This window comes from Numenius arquata, chromosome 1 (genome assembly GCF_964106895.1).
Source record: "Numenius arquata chromosome 1, bNumArq3.hap1.1, whole genome shotgun sequence".
NCBI lineage: Eukaryota > Metazoa > Chordata > Aves > Charadriiformes > Scolopacidae > Numenius > Numenius arquata.
In genome coordinates, this window is record NC_133576.1 from 10,178,637 (window position 1) to 10,195,756 (window position 17,120).

Sequence of the window (17,120 nt, forward strand, 5' to 3'; positions counted from 1 at the left end):
CTGAGCGCTGCAGAGGGCACAAAGGGGTCTGGCTCTAGGCTCAATCGCATGTGTCCTGAGGAGCAGTGAAGAAGTAGATCTGATCCATGTGCTGTGTTTTCATGGTGCGTCATGGCAGGAGAACACGAGCCTGTAGCTTATGGCACACTGGAGCTCTGGAGGCTACAGGCAAATACTTATTAATAAAGAATATGTTATTTCCTTTTTAGTGGGAAAGCTAGATACAAAGAAGTTGAGGGTAACTAAAGAAGCATGTGATGCTATGACAAATCATTTGCAGAAGAATACAATCCCTGGGAAGGTTCACGTGGATGATGGCACGGCAAGAAATGGGACAGCAGTCCTCCAGAATACTCCTGAAGAGAATAATGTCTCTGATTTGGTGATCCCAAACCACTTTGCTTTCAACAAAAATTGCTAGGGAGGGAGATGGTGCATTTTTAAACAGAAAGGGCTCATTGTAAATCAAAAGGGATTTATTTCTTTATAGTTTACTTTTCAGCTGGATCAATTCTCTGGTGCCCATCAGTGTTGACAAAAGAGAGGGAGCAGGAGAGATGAAAGGGAAGATGGGATTGCCCCTTTCTGCAACACTACGCATTTATGCTGGATTAACATGATTGTATGACAGACTGAAATTCAGAGTGTGGTGGCAGCTGAGCTGTTTTTCCAATTTCTTCTCCATTTGGCACCTCATGGCAGGTGGCAGCCTGCATCATTTTGTAAGATAGCTTCTACTAACAAAAAAAACCTACAAAATCAAATAAACCCCCTTGCTAGTCACAGCATCACAGGAAGATTCATGTGGGAAAGGACTTCTGGGGTCCCTCTGCTCCCAGCAGGGTGGCTCTCAAACTAGACTGGGTTGCTCAAGGCCTGGCCCAGGCAAATCCTGAACACCTCCAATCGTGGAGACTCTCCAGCCTCTCCAAAAACCTGTTCCACTGCTGAAACACGCTCACAGGAGAGGCTTTTCCTTGTGTCCTATAGGAAGTTCATTTGTTGCAACCTGTGGTCCTTGTCTCGTGCCTTTTCTTGTGCTTTGGCTAGCCTTCAGCACTGCAAAGAGACCCCGCTGGTTCTGGAGGTACCCCCATTCTCACCACGCTGGAAGGTGACTGGCTGTCATTATGGCACATACAACAGGCTTCGTTGGTGCAAGGACTGACTCTTATTTACCCTCAGAGGAGGCTGGGACCAAAGAGATGGAACTGTACTTCTGTGTAAAGGGGCTTTAAAATTCCCAAGAAGGGTCCAGACCTCCCATGTCACCATGAGGGCTGAGAGAGGTCTAGGTTCCCAAGATGGAGAGACAGCAAACCAAATGTTAGAAAATTGCACCAGGAGTTGGTCACTAGGGTGCAATTAAGACCACATGGGGAAAACATGAGTTTAAGCATGATTTTTATTTTTTTTTTGGTTTAGTACCGTTTATCATTTTTCCTACTTCTAAGAAATTTCTGTTTGCAGGTGTCAGGTCCCATTCTTGAGGAGGTAAGCAAGCCGTGCAGAGCAGCGTTTTCTCCGCTGTAACAGGCTTCTCTGCCAGTTTTTTCACAGAAAGCCACAAAAGACCAAAGGACCCTCTTTAGCTGTACAGTGTGCGTGAGAGTAGAAGATAAAGCGGCTAATGCTTTTGTGTCCTGTGTAAATACTTCAGACCCTTTGCTGATGACATGAAAGCGCCCTAGAAATTCAGACTCTGTGGAGCTTCCAGTGCTAGGCTGCCACATGATTTGCTCAACATCCAACTGCTTTCTGATGTCCATGTCTGTCTTAACGCTGCCAAAATGTGGTTAGGAGGGCTTCACAGCTCTGCAGGTGTGACTGTCTCTCCTGGCATGGTGCACACTTCATATCTGGCAAGGTTAACAGGAAGCAACTGCCTTCTAAGACCCCTGGTAAAATCACACTTAGAATTAAAACATAAGGTTATATGTTGAGGAACAAAGTATGTGGATCACACTTCCAGAACAGAATACAGTATCCTGGGAAGAAAAGACTCCAGGGAGCGAGATACATGATAGCATGCTGTATAAAATGGGATCTCAAAGAGCGAACAGATTGTGTTACCTCTGTTTACAGCACAAGTTACTGGAACGTGTCCATGATTCAAAAAAAGGATGTGGAAAAATGGGAAAGGATTTAGAAGAGTGGTAAAAAAAAAAAAAATGACTTGGGGCCTGGAGATCTTGCTTTTGAATGTACAGAACTTGAGGCGTTTGATATATTTTACCTAATCCGAAGGAAAGAGTGGTGAGCTCAGGCAGCAATTTTACTGCAAACAAAAGGAAATTAATCTTATGTGTCACGAAGACAGTAGAATTATTGTTAGAGGATGTTGTGGAGACCAGGAGTATAAATTAGGTGATTTGTAGAGGATCAGTTCCTCGCTGGCTTTTGAATTTGATGGCCTGGGTATGCCTGCCAGCTTGGGATACCCTTAGCTCTTGCTTACAGGAAGCTTCTGTATGATCCTGTGTCTCTCAGTGCCTTTCCTTAGGGATATTTTATCAGCCATAGCGGAGAGGGACCATTGGGACAACCATTTTTACACTCCTACATTCACAATCTGTCTTTGATATTTTCTCCCCATGAGGAGAAGATGTGAAGTAGAGGCAGGTTCTCCACTCCAGCAGAGGAGCATAAGGATGACCAGTGGCTCGAAATTAAAACCAAAATCTGGCTGGAAATGAGGTCCATGTTTTTCACAGCAAGGTTCTAACATGGGAAGAACTCAGGTGGTGGCCCCTTCACCACCTGCAGGCTGTTGACGTGAAAAATGACTGATGGCATACTCTTGCCCTGCCCTGGGATGTGGGGCGCTCTGCAGGAATGAGGAAGCCAAGCCAGCTGATCACCATCATGAGAATAAAACACTACCTATTTGTATTTCCCCAGGCTTTTCCCTTACTCACAGCCCTGACTGGAGGGCTTCCCTAAGAGTGTATGGGGGCCTCTTTTGAGACTCAGGAAAAATGCCAGCTAGACTTGCTCTGCAAGAAAACTCCAGCACAGGGCTGGGGAACAGCAGAGGAGCACGACTGCTGAGCTGAGGCACATAAACCCACAGGGAAAAGGAAGGAAAAGGCTCCTGGACTCAAACGAACTGAGGTGGTGGCGGCATGTAGGTGTGGGGACTTTCCCCTGAGTTTAGCAGGGACCTGCTGTTTTTTCCCTAGCTACAGGTGTTCAGAGGGCTCACTTGTTCCAGACTTGAAGGAGATACAGGGGTTTCTCTTCTTTTCATGCCTTTTTTTTTTTTTTTTTTAATTACTATCATTTTCTTCTGTGTGTTGCTCATTAAGTCAAAATAAAAGTCACTCTGAAAGACCGGTAACCTCAAGGGTTCTGTGTGCCCCCTGTCTGAACTGTGAGACCAGTTCAGCTCGTGTAGAGGAGGAAATACGGACAAAATGGTCCAGTCATGAGCCAAGGTAAAGTTCAGAAACCTTAATAATGGAAAAGGAGGCTACAGCCAAAATACTGGCCCAAGAGTAGTTATTCAAAAGAAAAAACAACAAAACAAAACAAACAAACAAAAAAGCCCCCACCAAAACCAAAACAACAACAACAACAAAAAAAAGAGACTAAGAGGATTTCCTGCCCTGGTTGGTGAAAAACAAACGTTTGAGGTGGATAAAAAAAAAAAAAAAGAGAGCTCCTCAAAGTGAAGGGGCATGCTCATTGAAGGGTCAGAAGATGACCTGGAAACCTTCCCAGGTGCCTGAGGGTGGGATTCCACCTTACAGTTGCTCTCCTGAGGAAACTGATCCAAGAGACTCCCTTCCATGTTTCCCTTCCTGTCTCAATGCCACTGGGAATGACTCACCCCCCCCCCCCCCGCACGGTTTCTGGGAATATGGCCCTTCATGGGGCTTAATGCGGCCCTTCCTAGGGCTGTAAGCCAGAGCAATGTAAACATGAGGTTTGAAAGGAGGAGGAGAAGGAAAGGTGAGTGCGTAATTAGAATAGGGAATAACTCAAACGACTTCCATGGCAGGTTCCTACAGGCAGCTGCCCGAGCACAACTGAGCGGAGGAGAAACTGTGCTGAGGAGCGGAAAGGACGGAAAACCTTTAAAATGCCATTGCTGTCACGTAGAATTACATTCTGAATGGCTGGCTGATGTCTGTAAACGGCTCTGGGAGAAGTGGACTACCCGAGCAGGGTCCTAAACCTAGCTGACAGTGCAGCCCTGACAGATTTTAAGACACTTGGGGCAGTTACTATGGTTGCCTGGGGACTCCTGGACCTGCCTTGGACTCTCGAGGCAAAGGACCGTTTCTCCTGGAAGCCAGAGAGCAACCTGTGTGTGTTCAAATCACCCTGTGGACACCCAGCCAAGGCAAATCCGATGTTGACTGACCACGCAGGTACTTCTCATTTCTCCAGGTTTGAGTTAGGCCTTTCATAACACCAGCAGTGTGATGAGAGCCATTCCTGGTTCCTCCGTTCTAAGAAACAGCTCACAGCGTGCTCTGTGCCAGGCATTTTGGGTATGTGGAAACTCGGATGAGGGCTGCACACAATCTTTCAGTCAAGTGCTTACAGGCATGTCAAGTTTGGTGCCACCAGGGGGCCCTTTAGGCAGGAAAGCTGTAGACCTATTCTTAAAGGACTCCAGAGATTCGTCTCTCACTAGTAAATCCGTTCAAGAGGATCAAGAAAAGCAACATAAGGTGCACCCTCCAAGCTGAAAGAGGTATCAGTTTGAGGCACATTTGGTTGTACTGCCTATTCTCCCAGAGTGGCGATCTTTTTCATAAGAAGCAGAGGTCTTGAAAGAAAAGATTGGGTTTAGCCTTTGTGTCCCAAATTATGCAGGAGGACTGGGTTTCCTGGACGTCTCCTTGGAGTCTTCAATGATGAGAGCATGTACGGAGCTGAGATGTTCTACAGTATAGTAACTGGGACACCACAGGTGTCACCACTGTATTCCGATTCCATGGTAGCAGTCTTCCTTCTTGTCTGCAGTCTATGATTCCATCAGCTATCTGCAGGCTTTTTATCCTGGGAAGTAAAAGCAACAGGAATACTGGGAACGCCTGTAGGAATCTGATCTGGAAACACTTTAAAACAGAGAAACTGAGGTGGGACAGGGTCCTCTCCCAACAAGAAACTACAGTCAACACAGCACACTGCTAGCAGTGTTCTACAAGAATGTTTATTTCTACAGCTAGGAAAAGGGACTCACAGGCCCTGAAGCAGTCTGTATATTCTTTAGTTATGAGCAAAACCTCACGACTTATTTGAATTACAACGTTGGCTTTTCCAGACTTCTCCACTGAATCTTCTGTGAAATTTACCTTGTGAAGAATTGGCAAATTCCTAGCTCAAATCTGGGTCCATATCTACCATGCTGCTATACTGGAAGGTTTGTTGGAGCCACATCTGACAGCCTCTGCTGTTTTCAGTACTGGAGCTGACATAGTTAAGAAACTGTCCTTCACATAAGAAAACAGCAACTAGCCGGAAGTTCTCAGGTGGGATTTCTGAGCTCCAGCTCAGCGCTACCTGAGTTCATGCTGTCCAGCGAAGATCTTTTTGTGAAGTCATTTGGATGTGCAACAACAGAAAAGCTGCTGAAGGATGCTTCAGGTAAGGGTCTTTGAAAATTTTCATTACAAATTATGCAGCCTAATAAGTGCATCCAAAAACCAAAGACCTGGGAAAGTCTAAGACATGACTCTACCTGAGCTGCCAGAGAAGTATTGGCATACGTATGTAATCACAGAGCTCTGGAAACTGACTGGTTTTGCTACATCTTACAGACTTTACTAGTTTTAGGATCTTTCATCTTGGATGCGTGAAGCTCCAGTAGCATTTCAGACTTAGGGACAAGATTCTTCATTGCAGGACATATGGCCAAACACCCTGCTGACATTAGGACACCACTTCATGGATTAAGCGACTGAATTGAAAACAAAGCATCTTGAACCCCACTAGGACATTGGAAATGTTCAACTGGGCTTTTTGCGACAAAGTACATGGTAGAGAATGGGGACAATAAAAGTCATCATAAAAAACGCTGGAGATCTGTAGAACATGAGGCTGCTACAGCCTCCCAATGACAAGTAGCATCAGCTAGATATCACCCACAGCATATACATGGATCACCTGCTCTTCTGTCCTCTTTAATGGGTGATTTACGGTAAGCCACCTGGTCATCTACCATAACCTGCCTGCTTGTGTACACCTGACAAGGTGAAGCTTATCTGCTCTGATGTCCCAGTTCTCTGAGGCTCAGCTAAGGAACTACTGTTGTGCACAGATACTTCCAGCTGGGAGTCAGGCTTCCTGAACAGCTTGAGATGGGAAACCATACTCTTCTATGCCTGATAGAAAATGCCTCCCACAAAAGTGAAGCTGTATCTGATGGCACCTGCTTGGTCCATAAGCCATCTTCTGTGGCTGAGACCCTTGAATAGTTACACCCTAGGTCTCTTCTCACCCCTGTGAATGTCCATGTTTTGCTTGAACCATAAGAGCTCACCAGGAAACAAAACCCAAACTCATCCACTGATAGTACCAGGCACTCCAGTCCTGTCCATCTGCCATATGTCCCCAGTCTGAGCCCACACATGTAAACACAGACTTCTTGCCTGAGAAAACACACAGACTGGATCGTCCATGAGCGTGTCTGCCTTTGACTCTGCTCTTGAAATAAGGGAGAGAGGTGGGAGGGAAAAGTACACGGGCTTCTTAAGGATCTGGGAAGGCAAGTTGTTTCAGTTTCCCATATGGCATATGAGAAGCGGCTGAGCAATGTGTCTCCTAACCAGAGGGCCTAAAGAAGCCCCAGATCCCAGAGGAAGATGTGGGGGAGAGAAGTAATTAATCTTCATTACTTTTTTTAAGTTAGCACCACAGGGTCATTATGGACTTTCCTGAAGCAAGAAGGGGTTTCCTCCCAGAGCAGCTGTGGCTGGAGGGCTCACTTTTTCCAGGTCTGAAGGAGGGTTCACAGTTCTGCCCGTGTGATGGTTTTGATTATGCTGGTCTCGTTTCATTTATGAGCTTTAAACTGGTGTGAAAGACCAAAGAGGCTGGGTGGCGAGGATCATTTGCCTAAGGGGGAAATGAGGAGTTATAAAATGCAAAGAGCATTTGTTTCTGGGCTCAGAGCTTCAAAATATCTTCAGACTCAGCTCAAACTTTCCACGGTGGCCTCTGTTTGTTCATATATTGCAGAAAGATGTAGGTGGAAAGGGACCTCTGGAGATCTCTAGCCCCAACCCCCTTGGTTACAGCAGCGCTGTCTCCAAAGCTAGCTCAGGTTGCTCTACTTAACCAGAAGCATTAACTGGTTTTATTCAATTAACATGGAGTTCAGCTGCCTCCTCTCATCCTTGTCATCTGCCGTTCACCACCGCACCCAGAGCTGTCCTCTTCAGGGGGCTGCGCCTGCACAGTCACCCAACAAAGAGCAGCCTGCATCCCAGGGGTGCTGTCCTAGGCAGGCTTGGCACCCCCGGCCACAGCCTTCAGGTGGTGAGCTCCCTGACCTGGTGGGTCCAGGTCCCAGCCATCTGGTGATCCCTGCCAGGGAGCCAGGGGTCACTCGCTTGTCTGAGGTAGGAGAGGGACCCAGATAAGACCTGGCAGGCGGCTCTACCCGTTCTCTGCAGTGGTGTCTGCGTTTGCTTTTCTAAACCACACAAAAGGGCCCTCAGAAGCAGAAATTGTCAGTCTAGAGGGAAGTCTAACGGAGCCTGCGAGAGCATGACTGTGCCACCTCCACAACCCTCTCAAAGCAAGCAGACCCAGAGGAGGATGAGAAAGAAGGAAGTCTCCAGTGCCGCTCTGTTGGCAGGACCAGAGCTGCTAGAAACTTGGAACAGGTGCCATCAGAAGCAAGGAAGGGACCATGAGCACCAGACACCTCCTTGACAGCTCTAATGATACTGTGACTGGAGCGAGCAAGCCCCTTAGGAAAGGTCTCCTGACACCAAAACCTCTCTCAGGTGAAACCACTGAGGACTTTGTTGCGGGCTTATTGAAAACCAAGGTCTGGTCTACGATCACACCTGACCCAGTGGTAAGACCTAATCAAAAGACAGTTAGGTTCAGCCAGTACACACTTCTGCACAGACAGTCTCCTGCAGTTTAATCCCAGCACACATTGACTCTTAGTGTCAGTTTTGGCAAAACTGAGAGCCTTGAGGGAGCTCTGCCCCCAGCTGATGAGGTTGACAGGTGGCCACAGGAATTAAATTAGATGAGTGGAGCACAGAGCCCAGGAGGTGAATATGGCCCCTGATTGGTATCATTACTTCTGAGGAATCACTGACAGAGATGGGCTTTGTTCTTACCTTGATGACACCAGCACCACACTGTTGATCTCACTGTGGAAGAAGAATTAGACAGAACGATGAAAAGCATCTTGAAGTTTGGATGCAAATCAAGCACATGGGCAGGATTGAGATAAAGTGCAGTGCAGAACCGTGTATCCTCAACCAACCTTTTCTGGAAATCTATGCAACTTCTTGCTGTGGTGGCCTTGTCAGCTAAAACGCCACCAGGTACAGCATGGATCTTTGCAGGTCCAAGGAAAGGGAAGAAACTGTGCGATTTTCCATTATGTTGTCTGTAGCCCTCACCTCAAGTCAGTGATGATGTCCCACAGATCACCGAGATGAAAAAATGGCAAAGCAGATATTCTTCTATTTGCATAACTATAGCTCTATCTTCTAACTATCCACAGATGATGAAAAAGGTGTTCAATAAAACTGAATATGATGGAAGAACTAGTAGAAGCTGTGGAGTCAAGGGGTCCATAGAGACATGGGAAACCTGGCTGGGAGCCCTTTGTCACTTCCCTCTGTCCTGCAGTGCTTCCCTCAGAGGAAATGAGGGATGGCTGCTCACATTGCTCATGATGGCCCGATAATTGGGTGCTTCCTCACTTCCTTCTGGGTGACCAGCTGGATAGAGCCACAGGTACTGGTGTTTGATCCACATAGAAAGCAGAGATGGAGTTATCTCTCCACAACTTCTCATTGGTGAGTACATTCTTCACTACTCGTAGTCAGGCGCTGCTGCAGTGGTGGGGAAGAAGCGTGAAAACTGTCGTCAGCCTCTGCAGAGATTGTATCATCCGCTAACAATTTATCTTCAGTACCAAACAGTAAAAGGCAACCGGCCAGCAGAAAGTCTGGGGGAGTCCTGAGGACTTGCTCCAGTGTGAAAGTATCTGCCGACGGAGGTCTGCGGGGTGGGATGGGGCTGCAGCAAACGTGGCTGAGGGTGACCCAGGGCAGCAGAGAGAGAGGGGATGCAGGGCCCAGCACACAATTCCAGCTGGAGATGGGGATGCCCCAGGCCCATCCCTGCTGGAGGAGAAGGGCCCAAATCTCCTCCCTGACACTGAGCTGGGAAGGTGGGATGGGACTGAAGCAGGAGCACCAAGGCTGTGGTGGCCCCTGGGCTGAGATGGGTCCAGACCCAGCTGAGGTTCCACCACCAAGTGGGAGCTGAGGGAGCAGTGCTGTGAGATCCCACCGGGCTGGCACAGGCCGCCAGAGACCTTTGTGGGTGGGAAGGGGCTTGGTGGCAGCTGTCCCACTTGCACCACGCTTTGGTGTCCCTCTGCACCCTGGGGCCAGTCCCACAGCCACACACGGGATGTTCAGGGAAAATGACGGTCGACACTTGGCCCCTCTGGAGCCCAGCAACTCTGCGCACGTCCAGTATCTGCCGATCTGCTGCCGCCGTCGGACAAGCACGAAGCCACTGCTGCTCAGACAAAAGCTGGTATCATTTACAGCTCCCGCTCTCGGTGCCTCCTTGTGTGACTGCCAGAGCGCGAGTTTAAAAAGGAAGGAACAGTAACAGCAGCTTTAAAGGTCTGCAAAGATAAAGAGACAAAACGCCTGGCAGATCTCTCCCGGGCAGCTGGCGGGACAAAGAACTGAAGCTGTTGCCTCTTAAAACACGTCCCCCATTGCTGCCACCGACACGGGGTGGGTCACGCCTGAAGCCAGCGGGGCCGAGAGGCCACCGAGCAGCGCTCGCTCAGAGCCACCCTCAGCCGTGTCCTGCAGCCCCAGCTCGGGCTCCCTCCGAGCCTCCGTCCCCTGGTGCTGAGGACCAGTGATGGCTTCCACCTGTCACCACCTGGCAGAGACCCCCCCACTCTTGTCTCCAGCACACAGGGGCCACCTGTGTAATTAACACGGGTAATTAAGACCTTCGGGTTCCTCGCTCAACCTGCTGCTGGCCCAGCCACCCCATCTTTCCACAAACCAGCTTCTGCCGAGCGGCTCAGGACATAACCCAAGAGGTACAGACACGACCCTCCAACACAAGCTGTTTGAAATATTTTTAAACGCTTTTATTTACAGTGCTAGTTGAAAACAATATATATATTTATATCTATCATCCTCGTGATGTCTGTGCCATAGAAAATGCTGTGGCTGTATTGCCTTTAATTTACAAAAAATGGTCACAAGAAAATCTGAAGGGAAAAAAAATGGAAATCAAAGTTTGGTCCCCAATCGTTTCTCTCTTGGTTTGTTTTAAAAAAGCCTCCAAATTAAAAAAATACGCAGTTCAGATGAAATTCGTATATAAAAACAAGCCTCATCTTCTGAAAAAATTCACGAGGGCCAGCTTGCTGTCATGTAAACTAGAAAAAAAAAAAGAAGCTTAAAATAAATTCTGTCTCCTTGTGTCGTTTAATAGAACCGTTATTTGCTTGTAAGATTCTTTTCCTTTGTCTCTCAGGGTTCAGCGGGAAAGCAGGCGAGAGGAGGCCTAGGACTGGAAAACGCTCCATGAGATCTGTGCCTGCAGCCTCCTGGACTCAGGGAGGAGATCTGACAGCAGGTCTGGGAGCAGAAGTTGTCAAGGATCTCAGACACACCAGTGACAAAAAGAAAAAAATAATTAAAAAAAATAAAAAAAAAAAAAATAGGGCAAGTGAAAAGGGAAGGAGGAGGCGGGCGAGGAGCCTGGCACACGGGCCTGGCAAGGTCACATACATGGCCCCCGGAAACGATGAGATTCCTGAAGGAAGAGGATCACTTGGAAGTGGGTCAGAGCTGAAAGGATAGGGGGGTTGGGGGCTGGAATAATTTCAGCTGGGGAAGGTCAGGGATGGGCTAGGTCTTCGGGTGAGAAGGAAGCTGCTGTCTTCCCTGTTTGAGAGCATTTCTAATCTTTCCTCATCTGAGACTGTGTGAAGCCAGAGGCTAATGGACAGTGCAAGCACAGGCTGGAATGGAGGAGGAGAGATGGACGGAACAGAGGAGATGGGAGGGGAGGACTCAAGCTGAAGACCCGTTCTCTGTCTTCTGTCTCTTTGGATCCACTTCATCCTACATAGGACAAAGAGAGAGGAAAAAAAAAAAAAAAACCAACAGTTACTACCAAACAGTCACCACACCAAGGCACACCATTTCCCCACAAAATTCTTACTGCTGCTCTTTCCTCCATATGGAAATCTCCGTCTGGCCCGCCCTAAATCCATTCCTCTTTGAAGGATCACAACTGTTCTGTTGACAGTCAGGGTTAAGACACGGATAGCTCCGAATGGAGGAACATCCCCGCTGTTACTTTCCAGAGGTACAATGAGCGTGGGCTCACGTCACTTAAGACAGACCCTGTGAACCACCCTTACAAATCCATCTTCTGGCCTGAAGCCCAGCGGTCACAGGTGTCTGAAGGGTCATCACGCAACACAATCTCAAGCACCTTGACTCTCCAACACTCAGCACTGAGACTGCTAGCCGAAGGGCCTGGGTCCTACAAGGAGTCTACAGGGGTTTTTTATCCCCTTGCCACGTCAGATTTGTTTACCCATCTGCTGCTGCAGCAGTAAGGAGAGAGACCCCAGGCCAATTTGAGATGCTCAGCAACGGCATCCACGCGGATTTGGTCAGCACGTAGCAGGCAACCTCATTCCTTCTCACTGCCATTACTCTCACACTATCACTCACCTCTTCCTCCTCTGCAGATCGTTTTTCTGCATGACCATCCTGCTCTTGCCCATTCTCGTCTCCTTCTAAGCACAAGCAAGAGAGGAAATCACAGGTTAACTGAAGCAGCATTTAAAGGGATGTAATATCACAGTCAGAGGGCTCAGAGGAGGAATTTCCCTCCATGATCTTCTATTCCCCCACAGCCTGATTCTTCCCATTCTCCCTACACCAATTATTCCTACCTTCATCCTCATCGCCACCTTCTTCTTCATCCACATCATCAGGATTCTCTTCCTCATCCTCTTCAGCTCCATTTTCCTCATCCTGAGTGAAACAAATTGGTCAGAGCAGAAACTGGCGTCAGGATGACATTCCCATGTGCTCTTTGCTGCAAGTGCAAGAACAATCTCCACAGCTCCAGCCACTTCAGACTCCAGTCTCAGATATGCATCAAGTGAGCGACCTCTGCGCCATTACTCAGATACCATCGTTCCCAGCATCCCAGCTGACACCCTCCCAAACCAGCCTTCTTTCCAAAACCAATCCTTCCAGTCCCTCCCCACCAACACGAACCTCCTTGACTTCCACAAGCTCACATACCGACAAGCTGCTGCCATCCCACCCCAACAATCAGAACATCTCTCCGGTTACAAGCCTAATGACTTAGCCTGTGCTCGTAGAGCATCTGCTTCCAGGTCCCTTCTGACCTTCATCAATCCATGCACTTCCTCACTGTCCCTCCTCCCCCACCTTCTTCAACTTACACTCCTTTAAGCACATCAGGGTACTTCAGTCGGCGCAGGACCACATCCTCTGTGCCACCTAACTCCCGTTTGCCCTTCACTCCACTCCCTTCTTTGATCTTTTTTTCCTTCTCACTGGTCCATGCTGACTATGCTAAGTCCTTCAAGGCTCATTCTCCACAATTATCCCGTAGCTCGCTCTTCATTTGCCCCTCTCTCTCCCTCACTAGCCTGTCCTCCTTCTTAATCTCCACTATTCCTTTCGTGTTAATTACCCACAGCGAGCCAGGCCAACCACCCCTTACGGACACACACACCCCCCCCCCGACGCCTCTGAATCTGTACCTCAGAAGGGCCTCACCTCTACTATCTCCTTCTTCTTTTCTTTATGGGCCGTCTTCTCCTCAAGTTTTTCCTTCTTTTCTTTCATTTCCTATACGCGAGTAAATAAAATAAAAAAATAAAATAAAAAAACCCACCAAAAACCCAAACGTTCCGGTGGTCAGCGGCAAGAAAACAGAAGGCGGGGGGGTAGGAGGATGCTTAAACAAAGAGGGTTTAGAGGAGACGGGGAATAACGCTGAGGAAAACACATTGAATCTGCCCTCCCCGACAAAAGAAAAGCAGCAGCGAAAACGCGTCAGAGCCACTTTTAGACCACACACATGTGGAAACCAGAAGTACGGAAGAGTTTAATGGTTTGGGTTGGATTTTTTTATTTATTTATTTTTTTTAGGAAAAAAAAAAAAAAAAGAACCTTCTCCGTAGGATCGAGGCGGTTTCCGGCCCTCCCCCCGCCACCCGGGAAGGGTTGGGGGGGGGGAGGGGGGTGGTACGTGTGTGTGTTTGTGTGTACCCGCGCTTTGTGTCCACACAACTCGCCGCCCGCCTCAGGGGAGAGGGGAAGCCCGCCGCCGTTAAACCGTCCCCTAACGGCTCTACCGCCTCCCGCCCCCTTCCCCCCCCCCACACCCGCCGCGAGCCGAGCCCTGCGCGCGCCGCCCGGCCAATGGGGGGGCGGGGGCGGGGCGGGGGGCGCGAGGGGCCCCTCGCGCCCCCCGCCCCGCCCCCGCCCCCCCATTGGCCGGGCGGCGCGAGGGCCCCCTCCGCGCGCGCGTCCGCCCCCCCCCCTCCCCCCCCGCCGGCCGGGGCACCTCAGCCGGCGCCCCCCGCGGTGAGGCGAGCGGCACCGGCCGTCTTAACCGCTCCCCCCTTCCCCCCCCCCCCCCCGTCCTTCCTCCCCGGCACCGTCGGGAGCGGGGCGGCCGGAGCAGGCAGCGGGGTGTCTCACCTTAGCGCTCAGCTCCGCCGGCGCCTCCTCGACGCGTTTTTCCGACATCCTGGCCCCGGGGTAGCGAAGGGAAGAGGCCGGTGGGAACCGTGTAGCGACGGGGAGCCCCGCGTGGAGAGAGGGAGGGAAGGAAGGAGGGAGGGAGGGGGGCGGGCGGGCGAGCGGTCAGCGGCGGGAGCGCAAAGTCCCAGCGATCCGGAGGCGGCGGGCTCCCGCCCCGGGGGCCAAAGTATCAGGGTCTCCCGCGGTGGGGGGATACGGCGGGGAAGGGGATTTATACACCGCCCGGTGACGAGGGAAGGAGGGACCAGGGGAGGGAGGGGAGAGGGACGGGGAGGCGGAGGAGGGAGGAGAGAGAGAGGGACGGGCCGCGCCGCGGGGAGCGCGGCCACCAGAACAATGTGCGCTCGGCTCTACCACACGGGCCGGCGGCGACCGCCGGGCAGCGGGGGGCGGGCCGCAACCCCCGCCTCCCCGTCGAGGCGAGGCGGGAGCGCGAAGCACGAAAGCCGGCCTCCGCTCTCCCCGCCGAGCCGCGGCGCCAGGCGCTGCCCAGGTGGGGGAAGCCGAGCCGAGCCCTCTGCCCGCCGCGGCACGGCCGGGGGGAGCCCCACGTGCAGCCCGACCGCCCCTCCGGAAGGAAGCCGGGGTGGGCGAGGAGCAGCGCCGTGTGGGAGGGCAGCGCTGGCGACGGCAGGGCTCACGCGGCCTCCTGCCTGGAATTTTCCACTCCAGCTGCCCGCCTTCCCTCCTCTCCCTCCCTCCCGCTGGAAGAGCTCCCGGCGGCGGGGCTCCTCCCGCCCGCCCCGCCCCTCCGCTGGGCCCCCGCGCGGGAACCCTCTGGGTGGGTGTAGGGCGGGGCGCGAGCCAGGCTGCTTTTCCCGCGCTCTGCCCTCGGCGGGAGGGAGAAGGCGGAGCGCGGCTCGCGCGCGCGCCGGTAAGACGGGTTGGCGGTGGGGGAGGGGTAGCGAGTACATCCCGATTCCCCATATAAGGAGGGGACTAAGTGGGTGGGCGGCTGATTGGGCGATTCAAATGAGCCGTCTGCCTGGCAACAGGCTTTCGATTGGCTGCATGGGGAAGGCTGGCTGGAGTAGGGATGGGGGGGGAGGGGGAGAGGAGGGGCGCGCGCGCACGGACGCTTGCTGCAGTGAGGAGGGAGGGGCCGCTGGCACGTGGCGCGGTGGGGAAGGCGCGCGAGGGTCGGCGGGTGCGGGGCGGCGGTGGCGGCCCGTGCCGCGGGGAGCTGCGGGGCTCGGTCTCTGCCCGCCTCCTCTTGGGGGGGGCCGTGGCTGCCCTCCCCGGTGCGGCTGGTGAGGAGAAGGGCCTGTTTCGCAGCAGCATGGGGCGCGGGCGCTGCCTGCACCCGACTTTTAAACTAGGGGAGTCCCCGGTGGCGCGAGCGGTGCCGCGCCTCGGTGTCCCTGTGGGCTACTCCGTGGTAGCACGGTAGGTGTCGGGGCTCGCCTAAACCGGCAGCCCGGAGCGCCCCGCTGCCCTTCTTCGCCCAGAGCGGCGGCAGCCGCTCGCTGGCAGCCCGGCCTCCCGCCTGGGCGGCGAGGCGGGGCGAGCGGCATACGGCGGGCAACACTGACCCCTGCCGCCTGCCCTGAAAACCGGGGCTCGGCCCGGCGTGGGCGGCCCCTCGGGGCAAGGGGCGGCCCGGTGGGACGGCTCAGTACCCTGCTCCGAGTCTCCTCGTAAGCGAAATCCCTCTCCGCAGGAGGAGGGGTTGCGTCTGGCGGCGGCAGGGGCTTGTTGCTCGCTGAACACATGTTCCTATAGCCACGCTTCAGGCCGGTGTTTATCAGCGGGAGCGGACCAGGATGACTAAATTCCGTTTACGTTTTCCCAGAGGATTTATATTGTCCCACTTCTAGTCGCTGGCGAGTGGCGAGTCACATACAAAAAAGAATCTGCATGCATTTGCAAGCCTACGTACAAAAGGAAGGGTGCAAATGAGAACGTATGGATGTAGGCGTGTACGCAGCCGTCCCCGCAGGTACAAGGCAAGGTTATTAATCCATCTGGTCGGAAAGTGTGTGCAAGGCACGCAAGCCCTGCTTGTGCTTCTGGTACAAGCTCGGTAAGCCTCTGTGCAAAGTCAGGATTTAGAACTGGTGCTCAGAGTCTAATTGGATGCGAAACAAACTGAAACAGTTTGAGCACTTAATAGAAAAAGCAATTGGTGCTTGTGAAACAGGGAGGGCAATAAGTACATACCTCCTGAAGGAAAGTATGAAAGAGATTGGGTAAAGTATAATCTGTGTGACAAGGAGGTGGGAGGTTCCCACCTTGTCATCTCATCTCCTCCGCAGCTACAGCTGCTTCTCTCATGATCTGTCTAATCTACATTCTTCCTAGCTACACACAGCGCATAGTGCCTGCCCCAAAGGAATTGTCATGTAACCCAGACACGCAGATCTAGACTAGTACCGAAGTAACAAATCACGAAAATACATGCATTATTTTTTTTCTTCCCTTGTGTTCCGTAAAGCCGTTCTGGCCAACTTCTCAGGTCTAGCAGCTATCAGCATTCAAGCCCTGGTTTGGTTCAAGTACCCCTCTTCGATCACTCTCTTCTGCAAGAAGAAAATCTTAATTTCTGGATCTACACCCAAAAATAGGAGACAAAAAAAAAAAAAAATCCATAAAGTAGCCAGGTGGTGTTCCTCTGCTTCTCCTTGTCAGGAGACACATGGCTCTGCTCTTCTCTTCACCAATCCAGGCTTTTTATCTTCTCCTTCACACGCTCAACTACTGAAAACACGAAACTACAGCAACACACGCCCCTTGGCAAAGACATTTTCACATTAATGCACACACAGGCCTTGACACGACATCCTAGAGGGGAGAAAGCAAGGATTATATTCAGTGATGTCGCTGTGCCCAAGGCTCCCTGTTGACACAGAGGGCACGCCCACAGATGCAAACAGACAAACACCCCTTTGTGTAAGGGAAGCCCGTTTCCAGCAACCTGTAGGATGGGGCTGCCTGGTCAGTTTTGCAAACTGGTACGCCACCTGTGACCTCCCCCGTCCCCCCCAGCGCTTGCAGTGTGCAGCCTCGCCTTTCCCCTTCCGTGCCCCCCACCATATCCTCTTTGCAATTTTTAGCTTGTCTCTTGCTTCTCAGCTTTTGCCTCCTGCCTGTGTTCTTGGC

The 17,120-nt window shown here is 51.7% G+C and overlaps 1 protein-coding gene across 2 annotated transcripts; it reads right to left on the reverse strand.

The window, feature by feature from the left end:
• Positions 1-10,317: 10,317 nt before the first annotated feature.
• On the reverse strand, positions 10,318-14,581 carry PTMS (parathymosin). Of its 2 annotated transcripts, none has more exons than XM_074148345.1 (5): positions 13,959-14,581; positions 13,029-13,100; positions 12,167-12,248; positions 11,943-12,007; positions 10,318-11,321 (listed from the first exon to the last, which is right to left on the reverse strand). In XM_074148345.1, exons 1-5 carry the CDS (start codon positions 14,004-14,006, stop codon positions 11,271-11,273), a joined length of 318 nt encoding a protein of 105 aa, XP_074004446.1. In that variant the 5' UTR covers positions 14,007-14,581; the 3' UTR covers positions 10,318-11,270. The 2 variants fall into 2 exon arrangements, with proteins under 2 accessions (XP_074004446.1, XP_074004516.1); XM_074148415.1 differs by lacking the exon at positions 13,959-14,581 and adding an exon at positions 13,425-13,557.
• Positions 14,582-17,120: the final 2,539 nt, after the last annotated feature.